At 36.2% G+C, this 24,920-nt stretch overlaps 3 protein-coding genes and 1 pseudogene across 6 annotated transcripts; 2 read left to right on the top strand and 2 right to left on the bottom strand.

Annotated features, from left to right (window-relative positions):
* Nucleotides 1-1,414: 1,414 nt before the first annotated feature.
* Nucleotides 1,415-3,134, top strand: LOC121759198 (probable methyltransferase At1g29790). The gene has a single exon (XM_042154701.1). The coding sequence runs from the start codon at nt 1,509-1,511 to the stop codon at nt 2,754-2,756; it is 1,248 nt and encodes a 415-aa protein (XP_042010635.1). The 5' UTR covers nt 1,415-1,508; the 3' UTR covers nt 2,757-3,134.
* Nucleotides 3,135-3,766: 632 nt separating this feature from the next.
* LOC121782533 (wall-associated receptor kinase-like 8) lies at nt 3,767-10,814 on the bottom strand. Its single transcript, XM_042180412.1, has 6 exons — nt 10,143-10,814; nt 7,407-7,793; nt 6,169-6,684; nt 5,565-5,918; nt 5,134-5,310; nt 3,767-5,060 (listed from the first exon to the last, which is right to left on the bottom strand). Exons 1-6 carry the CDS (start codon nt 10,702-10,704, stop codon nt 3,865-3,867), a joined length of 3,192 nt encoding a protein of 1,063 aa, XP_042036346.1. The 5' UTR covers nt 10,705-10,814; the 3' UTR covers nt 3,767-3,864.
* Nucleotides 10,815-11,833: 1,019 nt separating this feature from the next.
* LOC121793118 lies at nt 11,834-17,235 on the bottom strand (annotated as a pseudogene).
* Nucleotides 17,236-17,926: 691 nt separating this feature from the next.
* Nucleotides 17,927-23,393, top strand: LOC121782509 (putative DNA glycosylase At3g47830). Of its 4 annotated transcripts, XM_042180403.1 has the most exons (5): nt 17,927-18,337; nt 18,825-19,025; nt 19,750-19,806; nt 19,883-21,410; nt 21,570-23,393. In XM_042180403.1, the coding sequence occupies exons 1-4, from the start codon at nt 17,975-17,977 to the stop codon at nt 20,141-20,143; spliced, it is 882 nt and encodes a 293-aa protein (XP_042036337.1). In that variant the 5' UTR covers nt 17,927-17,974; the 3' UTR covers nt 20,144-21,410; nt 21,570-23,393. The 4 variants fall into 4 exon arrangements, with proteins under 4 accessions (XP_042036337.1, XP_042036329.1, XP_042036320.1 ...); XM_042180395.1 differs by lacking the exons at nt 17,927-18,337; nt 18,825-19,025; nt 19,750-19,806 and having other exon boundaries at nt 20,155-21,410; nt 21,570-22,605; nt 22,707-23,393; XM_042180386.1 differs by lacking the exons at nt 17,927-18,337; nt 18,825-19,025; nt 19,750-19,806 and having other exon boundaries at nt 20,155-21,410; nt 21,570-22,605; nt 22,684-23,393.
* The last annotated feature ends 1,527 nt before the right edge of the window (nt 23,394-24,920 follow it).

Here is a 24,920-nt window from a genome sequence, read left to right as displayed (position 1 = left end):
TACAATTTCAAATTATTTGCATCAGATCAGATTTCATAGTTCGAATTTATAATTTTAAGATTTTGATTTTGGGACAATCTGGATTTTCGGATTCATTCAGAATGCGGAAAAATCTGATCCTAAATCCAAATGCTCACTTCTAGTCTTCTAACATCCGAAAATAAAAAAAATTGAGTGAACTACACTAATAGTCTCTGATCTTGTCGAAAAATGCACCAATGGTCCCTAAAATTTTTTATATCGTTTTTGGTACGATAAAACTAAAATAACCCTAGGCACCGTTAGTATAAATATTTATAGTTTAATGGCATTTTAGACCTTGCAACTTTCCCTTTAAATTTTTTTTAATTTTTTCTTCCATCACCATTTTCTTTTAGAAACTCAATTATACTTTCATTAAATAATATTTAATGCTTTATAATTTCAAAATTTTAAATAAGAAATAAAATATTTTAATTATGCTTTGATTATTTTTAAAATTAAATATTAGTATTTATTATACAGCTCAATCTCTATGTTTGTGAAGAAAAAAATTAACTTTAATAGTAACATTTTTTAATAAAAATATTAGAGTGAACTACAGAAAATTTTTTCTGAAATTTATTTTTACTTAAAAATTTTTATTTAAATTTTTTAAATTTGAGAAGAAAAAACATTATAGTGAATTATAGTAATTTTTTAATGTTATTATACTTAAGTGAAAAATAAATATTTTAATTACATTAATTAAAAGAAAGTATAGTTAAAAATATTTTTAAGTATAATAATAAAATTTAAGTGAACTATATCTAACGTAAATTAAAGTGAACTATTGCAAGTAACATTTTTTTACCAAAAATATTAAAGTAAACTATAGTAATTTTTTTATTATAAAGCTTAATCTACGTTATTCCAGTAATTATTTAAAATATTTAGGTGAAATAATTTAAAAGAAAATGTTTTATCTTTGTAAAGATATAAAATGGACTAATATCAGAAATGTAAATATTTTCTATAGATAAAAAATGGACTAATATCATAAATGTAAATATTTTCTATCCGAAAATGTGTTTTTATGTATGTAAAAAAAATTTTGCATGATTGAAGAGATACCAAAATTATAATTTCTAAATACCAAAAATGCCCTCCATGACATTTAGGAGATTTTTCAAATTTAGAGAGGTATAAAAGACCTAAAGGTACCAAAAATATAATTTCTAGGGACCAAAAATGATATAAATTTTTTTAGGGACGATTGATGCATTTTTTGACAATCAGTGACTTAATTAAGTTTAGTTTATTCAGAAAAATAAAAAAATAAAAAGAGATGCACATGTATCTACGTCAGGGATTAGTAAAACCGCCGACATGTAATACCCAATTTAGGACATTAGTTAAAAAATTAAATGTAATGTCTACTTTGTTTAATCCCTTCTTCTCCACTTGCTCTCACTTCACTGAACCTGCTGCGCTGCTGCCCCTCTTTCTCTCTCTAGGACCTCTCCTTCACGATTTACAGCGAAAGCAGAATGGGTTCAGTTTCTCTGAAAATTGGTGAAGGAACTGCAAGATTCAAGAGGGCATCCGTTTGCTCCTCCGCAGTAAATCTCCTCATGCTTTTCTCAGTTATCACCACTAATCTATTCGCTCTCTACGCTTTCACATACCACCCCACATCTCTCCACCATAACCACTACCCCAAGAATATCTCTCTGATCTCAGAGAAAGTGAGCCTAATTCTCAGGGAGATCGAATCCTCTCAGAAGAAGCTGGCCCAGATGGAGAAAGATCTCTTGGGCTACGAAAGCATCGATCTTTCGAAACCCAACCTCGCGAAAGAGCTCAAAGAGTTCCTCACCCGCCACCAGCTGCCGCTAGGGAAAGATTCGAGAACTGGGATCACCGAGATGGTGGCATCTGTGGGCCATTCTTGCGAGAAATCCACCGATTTGCTCTCTCAATTCATGAATTACAAAGTCAATGGGCTCTGCCCCGATGACTGGAGCCTTGGTCAGAAGTTAATTCTTCAAGGGTGTGAGCCCTTGCCGAGGAGGAGATGCTTCGCTAAGACAATTCCTAAGGTTGGTTTGCAGCCGTTTCCTTTATCCCTTTGGAATAATGTTAGTGAGAAGTCACTTAGTTGGAGTGGTATTGGTTGCAAGAATCTTGCTTGTTTGAATAGTAAGAAATTGAACAGAGATTGTGCTGGTTGTTTTGATATAACTCATGGCTATGAGACACAGAGGTATGTTAAGGCTAGAAGTAAGAATGATTTCTACATTGATGATGTGTTGGCTATGAGTAGCGGTGGGGTTAGGACAAGTTTCGATCTTGGTGGTGGCTCTGGGACTTTTGCTGCTAGAATGGCCGAGAGGAATCTGACTGTGGTGACTGCCACGTTAAACGTGGATGCCCCGTTTAATGAGTTCATTGCTGCAAGGGGGCTTTTCCCGTTGTATATTAGCTTGGACTCTAGGTTCCCATTTTATGACAATGTGTTTGATTTAGTTCATGTAGCTAATGGATTGGATGTGGGGGGTCGGCCGGAGAAGCTGGAGTTTCTGATGTTTGATATTGATCGTGTGGTGAGGGCGGGGGGCTTGTTCTGGTTAGACAACTATTATTGCTCCAGTGAGGATAAGAGAAAGGCTCTCACGCGGTTGATTGAACGATTTGGTTATAAGAAGTTGAAGTGGGTTGTGGGAGAGAAGGTCAATGGTGCAGGCAACTCTGAAGTTTACTTGTCAGCTGTGCTGCAGAAACCGGTGAGGTCATAGGAGTTAGTGAATGAGAATAGATTTGCAGCTTCTACAATGTAGAATTAAGCCAAGCTAGTACACTATTTTTCTTGCTTGTGATTTCTTGAAGATGTCAAATAAGTGAATGGGAATGGCCAGCAGTTGTTGATGCTCGCAACTGGAGAAAGGCGCATTTTCTGCAGTAAGTCATACAGTGTTTTCGGTTTCCTGTGCAATATTTGCATCAGTTGGATATATAGATAGCAATTTGATGGAATTTTGTTATTCAATTTTTGTTTGATGTAGCAAGTTGAATTTGTTGGCACTGAGTTCATAAAACCATCTGCATAAGTCCTGATCTGGAACTAGAGAAATGTCTCTCTTATTTATCAGATATATATCTCTCTTTAAAAACTATTCTTATGTGTACATTCTCTGTTCTTCCTGTAGATGTATGTGGTGTAATTGCATTGTTAAATTCTTTCGCTGAAATCAGTTTCCCAAACGAAAACTATGTAAAGTTAGGAGCATATTCCTTAGCTTTGCCGAAGTTGGTCAGAAAACTATATTTGTTTTTCTTGTGCTAGCTTGATATGCTATGATATTCGGAACATAGGATAAGAGAAGTGGATGACGGCAGAAACAGGGACAAGCATGAATAGAAGAGTCGAACGAGTCGGATGACATAGGTAGTCAACTTCTGTATTTTAGGTGTTTCACTATAAGAAAACCTAATTGTATGAACATAATCACCCTAAATTTCTATTTACTCAGGCTATCTAGATTATCTGTCTTTGAGTCTGTGGTTGAGCATTCTTGAATCTTTTAACCATTTTTGCATATATTTCAGTTCTTAATTCACTAAGACTGTTTTTTCAATTGTTAGGAATTATCATTATGTAGTTAATCTGCTTAGAGCTGGGCTGGCCTTAGGTTCACTCTGGATTTCTCTAACCAACGAGAGATTCATGAATCGGTATAATGTGTCAAAACCACACTGGTAGATAGCTGGAAGTATTTGAGAAAAAACTTGAACGTAGAAACATGTATTTAAGTTGATCTCTTTTTACTTCACATATTCGACATAACAGAGTTCACAAGTACAAACAGAGCAAATATATAGTAGTATGATTTACGACGAGAAGTTTTAAGTTGTGTGCATTAATGGATGCGCGTCTGAGGACGAAGCAGAGAGACTCTTGTAACTGGCTGTCCATGAGTATTCAATATCTGAAAATGATATAGGCTTAGCTTCAAAAACTGGGTCATCATCAAATTCTTCTTTCACAATGGAGCAAGACATTTGGGATATCCTAAAACTTTCCAATTCTGTTGAAACTTCTTTCATTGTTGGTCTCCTTTTTCCTTTCAGATTCAAACACCTTTGTGCAAGCCTTGCAACTAAAAGCACCTCTTCCATCCTACCTTGCTCCAAAACCTGAGTGTCTAAAATTTTGTCAAGGCATTTTTCTTCCATGCATGTAAGAAATCGTGTTGCCAGGCTTCTATCATCGTCTGTTTTCCCCATAGATATCGCTCGTTGTCCGGTTAGGAGCTCAACAATAACTACTCCAAAACTATAAACATCACTTTTTTCCGTGAACTGACTCGACTGAAAATACTCTGGATCTAGATATCCGAACGTCCCTTTAACCAGAGTAGTCAAATGAGTCTGGTCAGCACTAATTGATCTTGAAGTTCCGAAATCCGACACCTTGACTACATATTTTTCATCTAGGAGGATGTTACTAGACTTGATATCTCGATGATAGATAGGCACGGAAGATGCATAATGTAAGTAGGCAAGTGCCCCTGCTATATCTGTTGCGATCTTCAGGCGCATGCTCCATGTGATCGGAAATTCGTTATTTGGATTGTGAATGAGCTCAAAAAGTGTCCCATTTGGCATGAATTCGTAAACAAGCAGAGGAACCTCAGTCTCTAAGCAACATCCCAACAATTTAACCACATTTCTGTGATTGATCTGAGACAGTATCACCACCTCATTTATGAACTGTTCCAGTTGATTCTCCTCGACCAACTTCGATTTCTTGACCGCCACAATCTTACCATCCGACAACATTCCTTTGTAGACCGTTCCTTGCCCTCCGCGTCCAAGAATCCGACTCTCATTAAAGTAATCAGTAGCGACCTCCAGCTCTTGTGAGGGGAAAACTTTTGTTTTTCCGAGTGCACCTTCATTGGTTTGCTGTTGTAGGAGAAGACCGCCATTTCGTTTAAAGAACTTCTCTTTAACCATTTTTTCCCTTCTCCTTTTCAGCTTCTTAAACAACCCAAAGCAAATAAGGAGGAATAGTAGTAACCCTAATGCAGATCCCATACCTAAATGTACAATTTACTCATCAAAACATATCCTTTATTGATTTTTTTTAATGAATGATGATGATGATGTTACCTGTCAAGATTATGGTCTTAGACTTAGATTGTGTGACCTGAATACAGGCAGTGCCATCTTTCCTTCCATCACCGTAAAATCCTCTTGGACACACACAGGTGACAGAACCAGGAGTATTGATGCAAATTGAATTGGAATTGCATGGATTTGTTGTATCATCACCACATTCATCAATATCTACTAGGCCCAAAAGCATCACAAGAAAAAAGATCAGTTTTTGTTACAACCTACTTACATGGAATGTTTCACACTTAATTAAGTAAAAGATTTGCTAATACTCTCAGAGTCGGCTCAAATTCTAACATTATGTTGTTTATCATCAATACCATTATTCTTATCAGATCTATAATTAAAAAATCGCCCTATTAATCTCACTTTGATGAACAACATAGTAATAAGTTTTGAAGCAAAAGAAAGGGGAGAGTACTAACCTTGGCATCCCTGTCCGAGGTAAGGATTGCCTTGGTATCCTTTCAAGCATTCGCAGAGGTAGCCTCCAACATTTCCATCAAAATCAACACACCTAGTGTTGGCCTTGCAACCAAAAGCATTACCTTTTGTTTTTGCTACATTGCAATTCTCTTTCCCAATCCTCCAATCTAACACCAACACTGGCTCAATATAATAATCTGTGAATATTGGTGCAGTTGAATTACTAAGATATTCAAACGGGTAAAAAACAAATGAAGTCTTCTCCGCGATGAAAGCGTAGCTGCAAGGGTAAAGCTTCCCACGTCGCCATTTCCCACTTAAGTCTGTCAAATTTGCTTCCAGGTAAGCAATGCCTGCATGTTGTGGAGTTTTTAGAGTGAAGAGTTTCAGTGATTTTGCTTATTAGTACTACTGAAGTTTTTTGTGAACTTACAAAATTGTAGATTACACTTAAGGCATGTTTGGTAGGATTGATAACTCATCTGAAGACTGAAGTTCTATTAACAAAAAGCCATCTAAGGATGGAATTCTATTAACAAAAGTGTCATCCCTAAATGAGTTATTTACCCTACCAAACATGCGCTAAGATGATGGTTAGTTTACCTCTAGAAATGGGGGTCTGGCAACAGCCGACGGCCGGAACAAACCAATCAAGACCTGTAGAAAACGTATAGAATCGTGCGCAGGAACCGTAATCGTCAATATCGTTGGAGCTAGTACTGCACGAGGCGGCGCAGCTGCCGCCTACAAAGCTTGCGTTGCTGGCTTTTCCATAGGCGGCCACCACCATGTCGTCGCAGCCAAGGGCAGTGAGCACGTTCTTCGTCGAAAGCGTGAACTGAGTTTCTGACAAATCAATGATCAAGCTCTGCCTCTCTGACGAATTGCAGGAGAAACCTAAATTTGGGTAATTAACCCTAATCTGAGATTGATTAAGGTCGTAGATTTCTGCTTTGAGAATGGAGAGGTATGCTTTGGGGGGATTGGTGGAGGCATTGCAGCTGATCTCGAAAGAAGGATCCATGTAGCAATTTGGCCCAATTCCGAATGGATATGGAATCGATAAATTCCCACATTGATCCAAGCATCCAGGTTTAGCAACAGGTACGGAATATGCTTCTATATAGAAGAAGAAAAAGAAGAACAAATCTAATGATAAAAAATACTCTTAATGGTGCGTGCGCGCACATCATGTATGTAATTTTTCAAATCCAATATCAATTACTCCCTCCGTCTCCCAATAATTATTCACTTTAGTTTCAACACGAGTTTTAAAAAATGTAAAAAAAAGTGAGTTGAAAAAATTAGTGGGATATATGTCTACTTTTATATAGTACTCCCTTCGTCCGCTATGAGGAGTCTCATTTCTTGGTAGCACGATTTTTAAGAAATGTTAAAAAAGTGGTTGGAAAAAAGTTAGTGGAATAGGGGTCCCACTTATATATATTAGTTTTAAATGAAATGTGAGTGAAATGAGTTAGTGGAAGGTGGGGCCCTATTACTATTTATGGTAAAAGTGAATCGGGACTCATATTCGTGGACGGACTAAAATGAAAAAATATGACTCATATTCACGAACGGAGGGAGTATAATAAAATGTGAGTGAAAGAAGTTAGTGGAATGTGGAACCTACTTACTATTTAAGGTAAAAGTTGAAAGTGGACAATTAATGGGGGACGGATGAAAATGACAAAAGTGGACAATTAATGGGGGACAGATGGAGTAATTCATTTTACTAAACAAATTAGTATCATTCCAATTCAATTCTACATAATATCAATTCCGTAGACCATACGGACCCTAGCTACATAATTAGGAAGAATTCATCATTTTTAACATACCTTGGCATCCTCCGTTGAGGTAAGGATTGCCCTTGTATCCTTGAAAGCAGCTGCAGTAGTATCCGTCAACTTGATACTTATCCACACAAATACTCCTATTATCTCTACATGCATAGCTAGTGTCGTTGGACAGTTGCTGACTGCAGTTCTTATTCCCAATCCGCCAATTGAGCCGCACCACCGGCACTGGCGCCATCTTCGTCTCCATAAACTCATCTGAGAATGCCTTTGAGTTATTCTGGAGAAACTCCAATTTATACGAAAATGCAGAGTGATTTCCACTTCTTGATCTCGACTCCTGGATAAAGGCGTAGCTGCATGGGAAAACTCTACCACCTACTAACTCTCCACTTAGGTCGGTTAACTCTGCTTTTAGGAAACTGCTGCCTGTAAATATATATCAAGTTATGGATAGAGGTAGTCATTACATCTGTATATAGGTTAGGGTTTAGTGAATCCAAATCTTAAATATGAATATTAAAGTTAAAAATAGAGATGGGGCAGATTGAATTTATTCTCTCTAAAATCTGCTCTCTTCATCTTTCTCTAGTTCTAAGTCAATTCCTATAATTTTTTTTTTATAAGAATGGAAAATCGAGTCGGGAAACAAATCAGAAGATTCAAGGTTGAGTGCAAAGAACTACACGTGAAGAAGTCGCAAGGCATTATCAATTCTTTAGAGAATCAAAATCGTGAATTCTGCAAACCGTGGAATTTATGTTTAGGACTTAAATTTCTCTATGCGTGAATTATTTGTGTTCGCAATCAAAGTATTACGTGCAAACTGAATTAATCCACTAGATCACCAACATAGATTTATAGCGAATTTATTTATTACTTATAATCCGTCCGTTGCAAACCCGGCCCATTACTTATTGAATAACTAACCAAATATTAACATTAGGATTGCAATATTGAATTGCTAAAATTGATGTCATGCGGAAATAAAATTTAACTAACTATAACGTACAAAGGTAATTTAGTCAATTAATACTATGATAATCAGTTATGATAATGTCTTGATTCTCACGAGTTTTAACCAAATTTATGTATTTTCGTACAATGATATATGTGTATATTCAATGTATTAACGTTGCCAATTCAATATTTTTAAATTTTGTAATGATATCTCATATTTTCAATGATAGTTGACACTTATAAAAAAAGTGTAAATGTAAGTATCACTATTTATTGTCATTAGAGATGAGGCAATTTAATGTTTGATGATATAAATCTAATGTCGTTATTTTGAAGTAATTAAATTCAGTGTTATGATTAAATGTATGTTCAAATTTTGTAATGGAGCAAAGATAGCTATCAACTACCATTAGTTATCGTGGGATAAACATACTTGCTGTATGATGAAGTATATTCCATTTTATGATGATGGAAATTTCATATTTTGATGAAGAGTATTTTAAAATTTGTAAAATAGATGTAAAAATGAGCAATTTTGGTGAAAAATTATCTTATCCCTCTTAATTCTCCACGATTTTCTACATTCTCCATATATAACGGCTCATACTAATTACATTTAATAAATAAATCTAGCTTTCGATATTCTAAATTGATGGATATAATGACATACGCATAATATAATTCGTTCAGTGAAAATTCCTGATTTATAATAATAATAATAATAATAATAATAATAATAATAATAATAATAATAAACTAGGTGTGACAAAGTGTGCGAGTTGGGTCGTTATCAGATCAATTAATAATGACACAATCCAATCAGATCTAACCCGAACTTGATTTATAAGGAAGTTGTCAATCTAAATAGAAACCCAACCTTCAAACACGAACACGACCAGCACCCGGTACGAAAACTCTTAACGACACGATATAATGTGGGTTGACATGACACGATATAATATGGGTTGACATGACACGATGTAATATGGGTTGACACGACACGATAATGACCCGAATATGATATTATGCATTTAAAACATGATATTACACGATTAAACCTAATATTACTTGATTTTAAATCTGATTTACACGGTAAAAATTCGTTTTATACTATTTAAACCTGATTTACACGAAATTAAAGAATTAAACTGAGCATAATTTATTAAAAAGTTATAAAGATTATGAAAGTAATAATATTATTTCTTAATATATTATTTGTACCTAATCCGAACCTAACTTGAATTTATCAAATTCTTAACGGATCATCCTCGTAAGGACATGAATCCAATAAGACTTAACCAAAATCTATTAATTTAGAGTGAATTTGTATCAGATATTATTGTATCGAATAAAAAATTATCATTCTATAATAAACAATGATGATCCCACTCAAAAAAACATGTTTATTCTTCAATTATTCTAATATGGTGATTAACTCAAGAAAGAAGAATATTCTCATCAATCATTGGTGCTTACTTTTTTGTAGGTAGTTTTGATATCTGTTTATAAAGTTATAAATCTAAATAAGTTGTATAATAAATTATATCGATATTAAAAACTCTTTTATTTTAATGACATAAAAATTGAGACGCAATTATTAGTATTTTAGTTTATTTAAAAATAATTATAATTTAGGATGTGTGCAAACTATCTTATTAATATTTTGTGGTTTCTATTTGTGTACCCTAATTTTAGTTGAAATACCAATAATAAAGACGTTCTATAAAGCATAATTGGACATGCAAATTGTTTTCAACCGCATTAAAAAATATCCTTAGCCATTCGTTTTGTTGCAGTGTGAGAGAGCTTGAAAATTACCTCCATTAATGGGGGAACGGCAACAACCATTGCCGAGCACCGACCAGAAACCGTTATCCGGGCAGTATCCATCGCCGCCGGTGTGATTCCTCTCGCCGCAAAACGAGGTGCAGCTGCTGCTCCCCACCAAACTCCCGTTCGGTTGATCAGTCCCCATCACCATACTGTCACAGCCGATGGCGGTGAGCCAGTTCTCCGACGACAGCGTGTACTGAGTCCCGGACAGATTCACAGGCTCATTATAGCCGGGCAAGCCGTAGCAAGCGGACGCCACGAAGTTCGGGTACTTGACCCGAACGTACGTTTCGTTTATTTCGATCACTTCTTTATCAAGAATGGTGATGTACGCTTTTGGAGGATCATCCATGGAAGTGGAATTTATGCAACTGATATTGAAAGACGGGTCGAGAGAGCAATCCATCCCGACTCCGAACGGATATTGAATCGATAGATTCCCACACTGGTCCGGGCATCCGTGTTTAGCGACTGGGCCGAAGGAAATTGTTGACGGAAGAAGAAGGAAGATCGAACTGATGACAACTGAAATTAGTTGGAAAGACATAATTTGGAAAATTTTAATGATGGAAGAATAATAAGAATTTGGAAATATGAACTTGTGATTGCTTTCAAATGGTTTTAATACATGCTGGAGTTTTATTGTAAAAGGAAAAATTCTACTCAGCCACCATGACTTTGTGTCTTTGTGTCATATCTCATAAGTGACTTTTCAATAACTAAGCTTTTAGTCATCGCCAAGAAAGAAAAAAAAACCACTCTTAGTCATCTAAGTTGATTTTTCTAACATATACGTGGTCGATGAACCAATGCAGATAGAAAAAAAATACTACATCCGTCCCATATTAGGGGTCACATTTGCTTTTCTGCCCTAGTTTTATAAAAATGATAATAAATAGTTAAAGTGGAGAAATAGTAAAGTAAGAGAGAATAATGTAGAGAAGAGTCGTAGAAGAAAAATACTAGCTCGTAGTCATCCAAATTGATTTTTCCTGTACATATACTAATATACTACTAGTATATGGTCGATGAAACACGGTCAGTAAGTCATAATCTTGTAAGAAATTTTATTGAATACTTATCCAAGTTATTTTAAGAAATTAATGAGGATTAATAATGGTTCTTAATTTACCCTATGATGACTCGAATCTCAAATTTATTAGATGGAAGAGAAGCATCTTACCGAGTAATGCTTCATCATTATGTAGTTATCCAAGTTGAGACCAATATCATCCACAAAGTGGAAAACACGGGTATACGTGACCAAGACTTCTCAAGTCAACTTCTGTTTCGTACTGTGTAAAATAATAGTCATGTTGTTTGTTCAATAAAATTAATCGAAAGCAATCAATATCAACAGCATAATGGCTGGATCATCACTTGACTCATAGTATTTCTTTTTGATCAGTATAATCTTTGTTGAGTGGTAGTTTAACATAATTTAAGAGAGTTTGTCTATATATAATCTTGTCATGTATTTCAAGCCTCCACACCTAACTCTTAAAGTTTCATCTCATGACGGCTAGCTGGAAATAATTAATAAAAAAATTGATTATAGAAACTTGTACAGTTAAGTTGATCTCTTTTTATTTTACATTATCGACGTGAGACATCTTACACGTGAATATCAAAACACAACAGAGTTCACCAGTACGTACAAGAGCAGTATATAGGCTTTACGAGAAGTTTAAGTTGTTGCGGGCATTAATGGGATGTGCGTCTGAGGACGAAGCAGAGGGACTCTTGTAACTGGCTGTCCATGAGTATTCAATATCTGAAACTGAAAGTGATATGGGCTTAACTTCAAAAGCTCTCCCATCCTCAAATTCTTCTTTCAAAGTTGAACAAGACAAATGAGATATCCTTAAACTTTCCAATTCTGTTGAAACTTCTTTCATTGTTGGTCTCATTTTCCCTTTGAGATTCAAACACCTCTGTGCAAGCCTTGCAACTAAAAGCACCTCTTCCATTCTACCTTGCTCCAAAACTTGAGGGTCTAAAATTTTGTCAAGACGTTTTTCTTCCATGCATGTAAGAAATCGTGTTGCTAGGCTTCTATCGTCAACTGTTTTCCCCATAGAAATCACCCTTTGTCCTGTTAAAAGCTCGATGTTAATGGTTTGGCTGAGCAAACGCAGCTAGCCCAGAACCAAGGCTACTAATATGACCGTTGGAGTTGCTCGGGTTAATTCAAGGTACATGAGCTAGCCGTTGTGGGTTAGTAACTGACTCGGAGAAGGAAGTTAGTTTGTTATCAATTACTCAGCTGCTCAACACGCATATAAAGTGCTCGAGGAAATGCAACACAACAGATTAGAGATGAATGAGAGTAATCTTCAGCCGAGTGAAGAAGACAGATAGCATTGAATCGCGATTTTCATAGCCTATTGTTCTCAGAGAGTTGAGTGAATCATCTTGTAATCGATAGTGAGCGTGAGTGCTTGTATTCATCTTTTGTTTTCAGATCAGTCTAGTAAAATAGTCACAACGTTTTGCCCGTGGATGTAAGCGTAAGCTGAACCACATAAATTCGCTTCTTGTTTTCTTGTTATTGTCCATTCTGGATCGTGAGATTCACACTCGACAATAACTACTCCAAAACTATAAACATCACTCTTTTCTGTGAACTGGCTCGACAGAAAATACTCTGGATCTAAATATCCGAACGTCCCTTTAACCATAGTAGTCAAATGAGTCTGATCTGCATTAACCGACCTTGAAGTTCCGAAATCCGATACCTTGACTACATATTTTTCATCTAAAAGGATGTTACTAGACTTGATATCTCGATGATAGATAGGCACGAAGGATGCATAATGTAAGTATGCCAGTGCCCCTAATATATCCGCAGCAATCTTCAAACGCATGCTCCATGATATTGGGAATTCATTATTTGGATCGTGAATGAGCTCAAAAAGGGTCCCATTTGGCATGAATTCGTAAACAAGCAGGGGAACCTCAGTCTCTAAACAACATCCGAGCAATTTGACCACATTTCTGTGATTGATTTGCGACAATATCACGACCTCATTTATGAACTGTTCAAGTTGATTCTCCTCGACCAACTTTGATTTCTTGACCACTACAATCTTACCGTCGGACAACATTCCTTTGTAGACAGTGCCTTGCCCTCCGCGTCCGAGAATCCGACTTTCATTAAAGTAATCAGTAGCGACCTCAAGCTCTTGTGAGGGGAAAACTTTTGTTTTTCCGAGTGCACCTTCATTGGTCTGCTGTTGTAGGAGAAGACCACCATTTCGTTTAAAGAACTTCTCTTTAACCATTTTGTCCTTTCTCTTTTTGAGCATCTTATACAAACCAAAGCACATTAGGAGGAATAGTAGAAACCCTAATGCAGATCCCATACCTAAATGTTCAATTTACTCATCAAAACACATCCTTTTATTTATTTTCATTAATGAATGATGATGATGATGTAATTGTAATGTTACCTGTCAAGATTATGGTCTTGGACTTGGATTGTGTGACCTGAATACAGCCAGGGCCATCTTTCCTTCCATCACCGTAGAATCCTCTTGGACACACACAGGTGACAGAACCAGGAGTATTGATGCAAATTGAACTTGAATTGCATGGATTTGTTGTATCATCGCCACATTCATCAATATCTACTAGGTCGAAAAGCATCACAAGAAAATAATCAATTTAGAGATATTACTAGTCACCTTGTTTCACTCTTTTCGCCCCCAATTTTAACTTTAAAGAATACGAGTCTGACTTTTATATAGCCCAGGTTAATACGAATAAAATGAGTTAGCGGAATCTGAATACCGACCTTGACACCCTTGTCCGAGATAAGGATTGCCTTGGTATCCTTCCAAGCAGTGGCAAAGGTAGCCTCCATCATTTTCATCAAAATCAACACACCTGGTGTTGGCCTTACAACCAAAAGCATTACCTCTTGTTTGTGCTACATTGCAACTCTCTTTCCCAATCCTCCAATCTAACACCAACACAGGCAGGATAAAATGTTCATCGGTGATTGGTGCAGTTGAGTTAGTAAGATATTCCAGTGGGTAAGAAGCAGAATACATAGTCTTCTCTGTGACGAAAGCGTAGCTGCAAGGGAAGAGTTTCCTACGCCATTGTCCACTTAAGTCTGTCAAATTTGCTTCCAAGTAAGCTATACCTGTATGTTTTAATTTGTTAGAGGAATTTTAATCATATTAGGATTCTACTACTTTTTAGGGTTTTAAATTTTAAGAAGGTGAAGGGTTTACCTCTAGAAATGGGGGTCTGGCAACAGCCAGTGCCCGGCATATACCAATCAAAGCCTGAAGAAAGCGTGAAGAATTCTGCGCAGGAACCATAATCGCCAAGACCATTGGAGCGGGTGCACAAGGCGGCGCAGCTGCAGCCTACAAAGCTTGTGTTTTTGGATTTTCCGTAGGCCACTGCCATGTCGTCGCAGCCGAGGGCGGTGAGCACGTTCTGAGTCGACAGTGCGAACTGAGTTGCTGACAAATCGATGATCAAGCTTCGGCTCTGTGACGAATTGTAGCAGGCGAAGGCAAATTTGGGGTAATTTTAGGTTAAGGTCGTAGATTTCAGCGTTGAGAGCGGAGAAGTATGGTTTGGGAGGATTCGTGGAGGCGTTGCAGCTGATCTCGAAAGATGGATCCATGTAGCAATTTGAGTCAATTCCGAATGGAAATGGAATCGATAAATTCCCACATTGGTCCAAGCATCCAGGTTTAGCAACTGGTATGGAATATGCTGATGGATGAAGAATAAGAAGAAAGAAGGTTAATGACTCAACATTGGATAATATTAGGGTGAACCTATCCTATAATTGCATTCTTATTGTGATTAATGACTATAATTTGGAACAATTCAATTTTTTTGTGAAGAATCATGAAGTTTGGATTTATTCAACTTCTCCGATCTGAAAAAATGAAGTTTGAATTTGTTCGCCCACAAGGAAAAACTCTATCACTTATGTATAGTAGTATAATTTTGATGTTTTTCAACTAAAAGAAGTCATTTTCTACATGAATAGACTACATCGTCCATATATAATTTTCCAACTGTCATGCCATATCAGATACAATTTCACCAAAAAATCATTGTGGGACAACTGAAAATAAATCCAAACTTCATGTGTTTTAAAGTTAGGACAGACCATTGACCAAAAATCTTGTTTTTTTCCGATAATTTGTTATAGCTTAAGAAAAGAATGAGTATCTTGGTATGTAGTAATACCATGGCATCCTCAGGGGAGGTAGGCATTGCCCTTGTATCCTTGAAAGCAGCTGCAATAGTATCCATCAACTTCATACAAATCACCACAAATACTCCTATCTTTACATGCATAGCTAGGATCATTGGGCAGCTGCTGACTGCAATTCTTATTCCCAATCCGCCAATCCAGCCGCACCACCGGTGCCATTGTCGTCTCCATAACCTCATCAGAGAACGCCTTTGAGTTATTCTGTAGAAACTCCAAGTTATACGAAAATACCGATTGATTTCCACTTCCTAATCTTGTCTCCTGCATGGGAAAACCCTACCTCGTACCAATGCTCCACTTAGGTCAGTTAATTGTGTTCTTAGGAAACTGCTGCCTGCGGGGAAAAAGTTCATTTAGTCTATAAACCTCGTATTACAGTTACACGACTGATGTAGAACAAGTTTTTCTACACTAGAGTCATTAATTTCCACTTGTATGCTTTAATTAATTAATTTATTTATTTTTATCTCGTTTAAGACCAATTTTCTATATCTTGGTTTGACTTTTTAATCATCAACTTGTGCATAGTTATTTTAATTTTTTTTAATTTGACTTTTATTGCTTAATGGTTCATTATTTGGGATTGTTATATTCAAAGACAGAGTATTATGTAGTATTTTTTAAACTTTATTACAGTATTTGATACTACCAAAATATAATTTTTAAATATTCTATCCACCATTTAAAGATTCATTTTGCAAAATAAATAGTGACTCTTTCCTTACCAAATAAATAAATAATAAGGATTAGTTACAAAATAAATCAAAAAATTCATTTTGTAATTTTAATCTTACCTTTCCCTCTCCTTTCTAGTTGTGCTAAATATAAAGGGTATATTGTAGTTTTGCTCAAATCTTGATATGTCTTGCAACTTTGATAATCAACATATCTTGAATTTTTAATATTTTTTTCTCGATTTTACCACGGGTCTTATTTGGGTGAAGTTGTATCTAATGTAGTATTTGAAAAATTCACCGAGGGAAAACAACTCACGGGAATTTTATCATTTTTCTCAATGTGTCACATTGCAGATAACTCACCTATGTCATTAATTAAAAAACATGTATGCGTCAAATCAACGTAGTACAATATATATTAAATCTCAAAATTGTGGTCAGGGAAAAATTGAGAAAATTGTAAAAATCCATGCTTTGTAGACTGATTTTAAAGTTACGGGATGAATCATAATATGAACAAAATTTTATGATTTTGCAGACAATTTGCCCAAATATGAAATTAATCGATTACCTCCGGTAATGGGAGAACGGCAACAGCCATTACCGAGCACCGACCAAAACCCGTTATCCGGGCAATACCCAAGTCCGCCGGTGTGATTCCTCTCGCCGCAAAGAGAGGCGCAGCTGCTTCCCACCAAGCTCCCATTCGGATGCTCAGTTCCCAGCACCATATCGTCGCACCCGATGGCGGTCAGCCAGTTCTCAGACGACAGCGTGTACTGAGTCCCCGACAGATTCAGGGGCGCATCGTGCTTCTCATATTCCCGCAAGCCGTCGTAGCAAGTGGTCGCCGCGAAGCTCGGGTACTTGACCCGAACGTAAGTTTCGCTTATTTCGATCACTTCTTTGTCAAGAATGGTGATGTATGCTTTTGGAGGATCCGTTGAAGTGGATGATGTTATGCAGCTGATGTTGAAGGATGGGTCGAGGAAGCAGTCTCCGGCCCCACCCCGAATGGATATGGAATCGATAGATTCCCACACCGGTCCGGGCATCCGGGTTTAGCGACTAGGCCGGCGGAAATGGATGACGGAAGAAGAAGGAAAATCGAGATGATAATCATGAAGATTGAAAATAGTTGGAAAGCCATAATTGGGAAATTTGAATTGTGGAAGTAGAATATGAGTATATAGAAAGTAAGAATTTAAAGAATATGTTGTCATAAGTAACGTGTTAATGCTAGTTTCCACAATTAACGTGTTAATTGTGGAAGTAGAATATGAGTATATACTCTGGTTCAAATCATAGTTTAGCTAATAAATTCAACCGAAGATACTATATATAGATTACTTAAAAAATCATAAAATTTAGTCAAATTTTAAAATATTTCCTAATTTTGAAAAGAGATAAAAAAAACTATAAAATTTAACGTTAGTTATAATTATTTCACGTGCATTGTTTGGTAAAATCGTATTTAATGTAAGCTGAAATTGAATTAATATATTCATTTAAAATTTCATATTCATAATTTTCATCAATTTAACAACGCACTTAACACTAACTAGTATTCAATTACATAATAAGGAATAATGTAAAACACTGACTAGTATTCAATTACATCATAAGGAATAATGTAAAAATTCATAATTTTTGGTAGTGAGAATAAGGAATAATGTAATATATGGTATGGAGTATATATGACCTGAATATTTGGTAGTGAGAATAAGGAATAATGTAAAAATTCATAATTTTGTAAAAAATCATTTTTAAATTTGCGGGGAATAGAAGAATTACTGTTTTTTTTTCATTAATTTGAAGTAGTAGTAAATTTTTATTGAAATTAACATTCACTCTCTCACGCAGAAGTAGACAATTTTTTGTTCGACGGTATGCGTAAAAGAAAGCAATCCTCCGCCGAATCGCCCAAAACAACCGTGAACAGTAGCGGCGCCGCCGGAAAGAGTCCATTTCCGGATCATTCTCGGCCAACCCATGAAGAATGCTTGTCCGTAAGAGATGAACTCTTGTCCCTCCATGGATTCCCCCCAGAATTCTTGAAATATCGCAACCAAAGATTGGAAGCAAAATCTCAACTCAAAAAGGCCAAGCCTTTGGAAGATGAGGGAGAAAAGGATGGAATTGAGAGTGTTTTGGATGGTTTAGTGAAAACCATACTGTCCCAAAACACCACTGAGCTTAATTCGGATAGGGCTTTTGCTTCACTCAGGAAAGCTTTCCCCACTTGGCAACATGTATGGTATACTCCTACTATTCAAGTACTCAGCTTTTGCCTCAATTTCAACAATAAGTGTTAAAGAAGTTTCTTGTTTGGATTCAGAAGTTTCAGATATGTTTTTGATTTTGGTTTAATATGCTTGTGCAGCTATGAGAATGTGAATGGATTCATCTGTACCTTATGATTCTAGGCGGTTTATTTCTTGCATTTTCGTTTTTAAAGCCTTGAATTTTTATTCGTGGGGTTCTATTTCAATGGCTTCAATAGACATACTGCTTTCAAATTTAGGATATCCATCAGCAGAAGATAGTGTTGTTCTAGTCAGCCTCACTGGCATTTATGGCGAGAGAATGTAGTTTTTGTGTCTAAATATTAAAGGACTTCACTAGTTAAGGCACTTTTTTAGACGTGTTTGTATCTTTTTCCCCTTGTGTGTTTGTATTTGCTGGTTGGTTCCAGTTTTTTATAATGTTTTCTCAGTGCATTTTCCCGCTTACGTTTAGGTTCTTGAGGCAGAGTCTAAACATGTCGAGGATGCAATAAGATGTGGAGGTCTTGCTCCGACAAAGTCTTCATGTATAAAGAACTTGTTGAGTGTGTTGCTTGAGAAAAGAGGGAAATTGTGCATGGAGTATTTGCGAGAGATGTCCATTGAGGAGGTCAAGGCAGAGCTTTCTCTTTTGAAGGGAATTGGTCCCAAAACCGTAAGTATTTCCTTTTCCATATTACATGATTTAGATGCACGTATGGAACTTATGACCGCATTAGGTGTTGGTGGTAGAAAGTTGTGATCATCCTTCTAGAAACAATGTCTTTCACTCCACCTTCATCTGATATAGATCCATGATGTGTCCTTTTGTATGCAGTATTTTCATACAAAAATCAAGTCTTATTGAATTATATACTTCTTGATAAGATTTGCTTGAGATGTTAACCAAGTAACAAATGTGCCTTTGTTAACTTCATAAAGCAACATTCAAATCTGTTCATGTATTCCCGGAATATCATTTTGCACGTTTATTTATGCTGGTACTCGACTTACTATCAAGTGGCTTGTAAGTTTAAAGACCATGATGCAAAAATCTGTTATACAGGGAGTGAATGGTGTGTAATGAATAAGATATAGTCACATCACATGGTTAAATTAAGAGGGTGTATTGGTAAGCTTATTTTAGACAACTTATAAGCTCTCATGTGTTAAAAGATGATTGAAGAGTTTATCTGTTTAGGCGTTTATAAGTTGTTGCAGCTGATTTTCACAGCTCTTTAGGATCTTGTTTTGCCAAACACTTCTCACAAGCTTATAAGTTAAACCAAACACGTTCTAGATAACGTACTACGGTGGTAAGTACTTGGTTATGTTGCTTATTAATACTATTGGAATCTCAATTTGTAGATTGTAACACAATTATCTGAAATTTTTGGCAGGTGTCATGTGTCCTGCTGTTTAATTTACAACACGACGATTTCCCAGTGGACACACATGTGAGTACTTCAGATATATGCCTTTTGCTTCTTCTTTTTTTAATAGCTAGAGAATGCTAAAGAGGTGCTGCTACAGATTTTCCAAATAGCTAAGGGAATGGGTTGGGTGCCAGGTGTTGCCGATGTCAAGACTACATATCTCCATCTCAATCAGCGGATTCCACCCGAACTGAAATTCGATCTCAACTGTCTTCTGTATACTCACGGTAAGGCGTGTCGGAGATGCTCTTATAGGAAAGTAGGCAAGAAAAATAAGGAAGCCGAAAACAGCGACTGTCCTTTATTAGCTTACTCTGAAGGATGTAAATTTGAAAATGAAAGTTTAAATTTGATTTAGTCCATGTTTTCTTTGTTCATCAACTGCTAGTTAACCTGAAGTTATTTTGTCAAGTAATAGTCTTTATTAACTAGTTGTCAACCTTGATTGAAGGGTTAATATCCTGCTGTTTGTTTGTATGTTGGATATCAGAATTTCATAGCAGATGCTGATAACATGCCTCTCTCTCTCTCTCACACACACACACACACACATTTTGGATAAGGTAAAGTGAAAAATTCTGTATTCCTACTGGTATCGTAGGATACTGGATACCTTGGCCTACTGTTTTGACACCGTATGAACAGGCCTGAGAAAACCCCTGTATGGCTTCTTCTGTTTCTCAATAAAGAGAAATATGACCAACTGTTGTTCAAATGCATAGAAAAAGATTTGTCTTTACCAAACATATGGGAGTTTCTCTCGAAGAAAGAAGGTGTTGATCTAGTCGCCACTGAAGCTGCAAATGGCTATTCTCTTTACCAAACATATGCGGATCCAATCACGATCCTATAATAAGAACAAGAGATCTTTCTCGATCAATCCCCTTGCCCCTCATTCTTCGAGAATCAGAAATTTTCAAGTTTGAATTTGTTCATTTGGAATCTGGGTTCTGCTTTCTTTTTCCATATGTTTGATCCTGTAGAATTTGACCATTGAATTAGAATTCGAAAACTGTAATAAAATATTTAATTAGGGAAGTGTCCTTGTTACAAAAAGTACTTATATGCTTATCTTTTCTCAATTATTGAGAATTAGTTATCCAGTTTTACAACTAGCATTACATTTTTTAATGAAGTTGTGGGATTTCTGAAGTAACTGCTTTATGACTTTTTCTTATGCTCATTGACTCAACCAGCACTTGTCTGAAGGTCCTACAAGCCAAAATCATGTCAATTTTCATACATTTATAATGATTATGATGTTACATGTGCCAAATAACCTTTGTGATTTGAATGAGAAAATCCCAGAAAAAAAAAACAGTAAGAAATGGCTGCCTATGGAGCTCTAGTTTCTGTAATGCAAATTATTGATCAAATTCACAGTCATCCCCATCCTCCTATTCCCCTCCACCAAAGACAGGTTGAATCTCTCACTGCAACAATTCATTCCCTGCAAGATTTTCTTGAAGGCTATTCTTCCCGTGGTGGCTACACTCAAGAAGAAGACTTATGGGAGAGTCGCATAGCAGAAGCAGCTTACGCTGCTGAAGATGTGATCGAGTCCTATATCGTGGATCAAATTCTTGCTCGATCTACAAAACATAGCTCCCATGAATTCTATCAAGGTCTTGTTGAATTTTCAAACAAGAACTTTACTTTAGTGGACTATATCTCTGTCTTGTTCAACACACACACACACACAAGTTAGGCTGAACTGAAGTGACTAATTATCATCTATAGCAATCTCAGTCACTTTTGCTTGTTTCTTTTTGAATTGATAACAGGTCTGCAAAGTGTGATAGAAGAAATGGATTCGATCAAGATGGAGGTAACGGAGATTAAAAAGATGGGAGTTAAAGATCAGCTCCACTTCATAAAGTCTCCGGCTAATGTTAGCTTGCCTAGATCTACGCAGAAGGTCACCATGGTTGGTTTTGATGATGTCTTTTATCAAATGCTGGAGAAGATCACTAGAGGACGGCTTGATCGCCAAATTATCCCGATCGCTGGGATGGGTGAGATAGGCAAGACCACTCTTGCTCGAAATATCTATGTAAGTCCGTTTATCAAAGAACATTTTGATGTCTGTGGGTGGTCTACAATTTCTCAAGAGTATAATGCACGAGAAATTCTCAGAAAAACTCTTGATCAAGTAGATAAGGATGGCAAGGAGAACAGGGAACATTTGAGAGAAGATGAATTAGGAGAACAGTTGTACAAGTATTTAATAGGAAGGAGGTATTTGGTTGTGATGGATGATATGTGGAACACTGACGCATGGGACAGAGTTAGGAGGTTCTTCCCGGATGATCAAAATGGGAGTCGAATAGTAGTGACTACAAGGCTATCGAACTTGGCTTCTCAGCTTAACTACTCGAACAGTCTTGATATGAAATTTTTGGATGAGGCTACCAGTTGGAACCTATTCTCCAAAATTGTGTTTGGCAAAGAAATTTGTCCACTCGAGTTGGAGAATGTCGGAAAGAAGATTTTAGCGGTTGTAGAGGCCTTCCACTATTGATTGTTGTGATTGGAGGATTCTTATCAAAGTCTGAACGAACACAAGAAAACTGGGGTTTTATTGAAGAAAATTTAAGTTCGATTGTGAATCTAGAGGACGATAAAACTTGCTTGCAAATTTTATAAACGAGTTATAATAATTTGCCGGTTTATATAAAACCTTGTTTTCTTTATATGGGAGTTTTTCCTGAAGACCAGGAGATTCAAGTCAGTTTAATCATCCCATGGGAAAAGTTTGGAAGAGGCAGCAGAAGACTAAATAGAAGAACCTGGTTAACTTGCGTTTTTATCCCGTCGCTGGTAAGGACCATCCGTTCATAAAGATTCCTCATTCGGTTCATTTTCTCTGGAATTTACAGACAGTACTTTTGGTAAAAGTTGGCCATGATTTTGTTTTCGAGATTTGGAAGATGCCGCAGCTTAGGCATGTCATGAGCAATCCTGGAAAGAGTGAAGGTGCCTATTATGTCCCCGACCCTCTCAGTCGCGAAGATATGGTGTTGGAAAACCTACAGACGCTTTTGGTGGTAAGCAATCTCAAGTTTGGTGAGGGGGTACTTAGACGAATCCCCAACATCAAAGCATTGAAGTTATATTATGACGGAAACTTGTTAAGAGGAGGAGATGACTACTGCCTCAACAATCTCTACCGTCTCCAAAAACATGAGTCTCTTCGCCTTAATTGTTCCGAAGAACACACACTTGTCTGTTTGGTGCGACAAGTGAGCTTCCCGAATTCCCTCAAGAAGTTGATATGAAGACGAAGATAGGTTTGTTGCCCCTTCTTCAGATTCTCAGACTGAAAGATGATTCCTTCATTGGACATCGGAGATATTCCAACACTTGAATCGATAAAGTTGGATAGGTGCAGTGAATCTGTCGTGGATTCGGCTCGAAGAATACAAGAGGAGTAAGAGGAACTCGGCAATGAATGGCTTCAACTTCTTATCTAGTATACTACCATGTGTAGTTAAGAGCTCAACCTTTTTTACCTTCCTTGTTTAAATTCTATAGTTTTTGTTAAGAAAAGATATCAAAAGAAAATGGCAACAATATGAAAGGAAGAAATACATGGTTCAATCAAGATTGATCTACATCCACCGAGAAAACAATGCCGGCGTGAATGCAAGATACAATACGGTCGACTGCGTCAATCCGAGATTGAGTACCTCCAAAACGTAATACTAATCCCTCCACAAAAAATCACCGCGATTTCCTTCAAATGTACTTCCTTTGTCTCACTATAAGCGATTCATATTTCTATTTAGGACGTCCCATAATAAATGGATGTTACTTTTCTTCTTACTCCATCCCTGTAATTCCATCATCTTGCAACCATTTTTTTAGCAGAAAATAACCTGTTAATAGATTCTTTTTGAGTGAAGAAAAATTACCTTATTCATTTTTATTTTTATTTTTATTTTTATAGGCATTGCCAATGATAACGAAATTATCATTTTCCATGTGCATGAAATTATTGGAATTCAAGACAAATAAATTGGGTCCACTCATCAATGAATCATTAATTCATTAGTGGTGGGTTAGATTTTCGAATTCAGAAGGACATGGCCTAGCCCCAGTGCTCTTAAATGTTAAATTTAATGTTCTAGGCACCTATTTAAATTTAATTTAATTCCAATTATAAATTTATAATTATTTTATATTAGTTTTAATCATAATTTAATTGGAATGGATGTACTATTAGAGTATTTGGGAGAGACACATATTAGTTCTAATTATAAACAAATTTTGGCAGAAGGGAAAAATGATACTAATATTTGAAATGTCGTAATTTTTTCATTCAAATTTTCAAAGACACGGATTAATAAGCTAAAATGCTAAATATACTAATCTAACCCAACAAATCAATAATTGCAAAACCATCAATAATAAAAACGAGTAACTAAATACTAAGTTAGCAATATACTAAGTTAGATTTGAAAACAAGTTTATGGCTAGATTTGAATATTGGTCTTTTCATAAATGTGCGGAAAATGAAAAAAATAATTTTAATGAGTCAAAATGAATAATTTGTTTTGTCTTTTTATTTTTAACGATATGGGAATGTAGTTGTCTGAAAGTGGAAAAATTAGGTGGGCCGCACAAGGGATAGCTACTGACAATACTGTCCAAGATTTACAGTTCAGTTTCAATGAGGGAATACAATGAAGAATAATAGACTCATCTGCAAAATTACAAAAGTAAGAAATTTATTAAAGTGTATTAGGGTTATCGAGTTATCACAATTAATTAGAGCAATCGGAAGCAGGCGATTATGACAATTAGATTTAGAGCATCTGGAACACAGCCAAAAAAAAAGTTGCAAGGCTAAAATCCGCATCGAACACCTCGGGTACGGTACGGTCCGGCAGAAACACAAGTGTGTCTCTCCCTCAATCACACGAGCAAGGGCGGATGCAGAAAAAAAAATATTGGCAGGAGCTTATTAAGATTATTTTCTTATAATTGAATAGGTACATATTAAGGGGAGTACATTTTAAATACTCCATAATTTTTATTTTAAATATATAAGTTTAGAATTTTAATTATTTTTAAAATTTAAAAATATCATAAATTTAAATAGACATCTGAAATTAGAGACTGATAAGAAAAAA

This window comes from Salvia splendens, chromosome 2 (genome assembly GCF_004379255.2).
Source record: "Salvia splendens isolate huo1 chromosome 2, SspV2, whole genome shotgun sequence".
In the NCBI taxonomy this organism is placed as follows: domain Eukaryota; kingdom Viridiplantae; phylum Streptophyta; class Magnoliopsida; order Lamiales; family Lamiaceae; genus Salvia; species Salvia splendens.
This window is presented reverse-complemented; position numbering and strand designations above follow the sequence as displayed.